Source organism: Amblyomma maculatum, chromosome 2 (genome assembly GCF_055883805.1).
Source record: "Amblyomma maculatum isolate TAMU_Amacu chromosome 2, ASM5588380v1, whole genome shotgun sequence".
Classification (NCBI taxonomy): Eukaryota; Metazoa; Arthropoda; class Arachnida; order Ixodida; family Ixodidae; genus Amblyomma; species Amblyomma maculatum.
In genome coordinates, this window is record NC_139345.1 from 152,573,777 (window position 1) to 152,576,421 (window position 2,645).

Here is a 2,645-nt window from a genome sequence, read left to right on the forward strand (position 1 = left end):
CCGGACACCTCCCCGGAAACGGAAGGCTGCGCCGCTAGCCCCGACTCGTGTCTTCCCCGCACGCTGTTAGTGGATTCGCAACAGAGCAGAATGAAAACTAAGCTCACGAAACGCGGACAAAGTTGAACGCTTGAAGGAAACTGAAGAAACATTGTGGTTTCCGCTGGCCGTTAACGCAAGACGAAAAAAAAAAACGAAAGAAAAAGAACAGCAGAGAAATGGACCAAGAGGATCTTGCAACTTGCACGCGTCGTCAACTTTTGGTGTGTTTCTGGTACAAAGAAGCAAAATTAAGTGACGCCTTCTGAGTTCTACCACTCTGAGGAGGATGAGGAGGAGAGATACAGAAAAGATGCGAGGAAAGTATAAAAGCGAATCTTTGCTGTGTGAAGGAGTCATCTGCTCAAGCTTACTGCGGAAACGTACTAACCAGGAACAGTAAAATTCACAGCTGCTTAAAGTTTCAGTCGCTCCAAAGCTTCAAAAGCTAGAACAATGACAGTCAATGTAAGCGCGATTTTTTTTTTATTTTAGTAAAAATGGCGGCGTTCATTCTTTAAAACTACGCTTCCTGAGTCTGATTGCTTGAACTACTTGGTGTTTCATTTGGACACGAAGCTACTCTTGGAGTCATATAATATCTCAGCGGTATTGCTAAAGAAGGGTAAGGTTAGTCAGGGTCTAAGCGTATTAACTAAAACGGAGCTTGAAATACAATTTTATTTTTTATCTTCTTACGTGTTTTCAGTGCTTATGCAATGACATATCGGCTATTTTAGAGAAAGTACTAAAAATACAACCCTATCTGACTGGTCATAGCACAGAAATACGACATGATTTGGCGTAAAATGCGCTGCCATGTTTCTTATAAACGTTTTTTTTTTTCGAAACTAATGGCAAAGTTATCAAATTTTGATATTTTATTTGTCCCGATTGAAATATGTAGTAGGTGATGCGATCTTCATCCTCCTTACTTTTTTATTGCAGGTTCTTGTTGCCTGCATCTTCTTCTGCGCACTTGCTGAAGAAGCATACGGCCTCCATCGGCATTTGTATGAACGATTTCAAGGCCCTCTGATAGCTGCCTCTGCTTCCCCTAGCTCCGCAACTGCCGAGCCCATTTACGTAAGACGACTACTAAAACAATTTGATCGCTACCATACGGCCACTAGCCGCATATGAGTAATTAACTGCAGAGTAGTCAATTCGAAACAAGTATTTTCATCACAGGCTCATATTAAGTGGTGTATATAACACGTTGAAAACTACAAGAGTAATTGACCTTCAAAGGTTCTTGCAACCACTTGCATTATGAGAATATATCATGACCTGCGTTCTCCGACAAAAATAACTAGGCAGTTAAGTTAGCCTTAGTCATGTTTAGCAGGGACATCACTGCATCTTTAGAATACAACAGGTGTCGAACAATAAGGACAGGTCTTCGTGGTACCTTAGACGGAGTCAGAGTTTACCTTACTGAGAACGATTTGAAAGAAAATCTGGGAGCCAAAAAAGTTATTAAAATTTGTGTCGGGAGTGCAAAGCGCGTGCACAAAATCAGGATACCAAGAGGCTTACATGTTTTGTTGACAACATTTTCTTACAAGTCATTCTTCTCCAAACAAAAAATGCAGCCACCCCAGCCGTACGCCTTCGGCTATGACAACGTCGACCAGTACGGCGCTCAGTCCTACCACAAGGAGCAGGGAGACGCCAACAATGTGAAGACCGGATCATATGGCTACCGCGATGCAAACGGCATCTATCGGCGTGTCACGTACGTGGCCGACGAGAATGGCTTCCGGGCCACTGTGGACTCGAACGAACCGGGAATGTCGGCAAACTACCCTGCCGATGCCACGTACAAGTACAACGCCAATGCGGCAGGCGTAAGCACCGGAAGCAAGGCTGCTTCGACCCTCGTCCCCGACTACGCTGCTCCGGCGGCCCATGTTGCTGAAAATCAAGGCTACGCTTTGCACGCGCCGCGATTTTCCTTTCGCGATACTCAAATCTAACCAAATGTAAATTAATCAGTGCATTGTAAATAAACGTAATCTCCTAAGGTGGATATTGCTTCTTTTTCTTTACATGCTGATTGCTTGGACCAACATTCCGACCAGGATGCACGCCTCTTAAATATCTCATAGAGATGTCTTCCTTCATCCTATAGATTACTAGTGAAAAACAATATGTAAGGAGCACTGCATATGATATCTAGTCACGACCAGGCTGGGCTGAAAAGAATGAGCGAGCAGTGCCCTATGTATGCGTAGTGTCATTTGACTGTCGTGATGTCGGTTTACTCTGCTTGCTGAGGCAAGCTTCTTGCATAACCTGGGCAATATTAGTGTTTTAGAATAAGGTGCCCAAGCTATCTGTCACTCTGTTTGCTCTGCGTCCAGTGGCAATGCGGTGTTGTCTTCACTGTGATTTATTTTCTTAATGTTACTTAATTTGAAAGTTGTCGCCACTTCCTGTGCGGGGTACTGAAAAAGCGCTAATCTAAAATGTATCGTACTAAACCGGACGATGAGTTGAGCTACCTAGTGCAGAAATGTTGCATAGCAAAACAAAATGCCATTTTGCTAACTCAAACTGCCTAAAACAGAATATGCTGGCTATATATGTCCACAAACGAACAG

The 2,645-nt window shown here is 43.6% G+C and overlaps 1 protein-coding gene across 1 annotated transcript; it reads left to right on the forward strand.

Annotated features, from left to right (window-relative positions):
* The first annotated feature begins 495 nt into the window (after positions 1-495).
* LOC146200194 (uncharacterized) lies at positions 496-2,061 on the forward strand. Its single transcript, XM_084592292.1, has 3 exons — positions 496-507; positions 988-1,125; positions 1,635-2,061. The coding sequence occupies exons 1-3, from the start codon at positions 496-498 to the stop codon at positions 2,016-2,018; spliced, it is 534 nt and encodes a 177-aa protein (XP_084448418.1). The 3' UTR covers positions 2,019-2,061.
* The last annotated feature ends 584 nt before the right edge of the window (positions 2,062-2,645 follow it).

Bases quoted from the DNA above. Each gene is read 5' to 3' on its own strand.
- LOC146200194 (XM_084592292.1), top strand. The intron at 1,126-1,634 runs GTAAGACGACTA...CAAAAAATGCAG, and splicing joins CAACTGCCGAGCCCATTTAC to CCACCCCAGCCGTACGCCTT.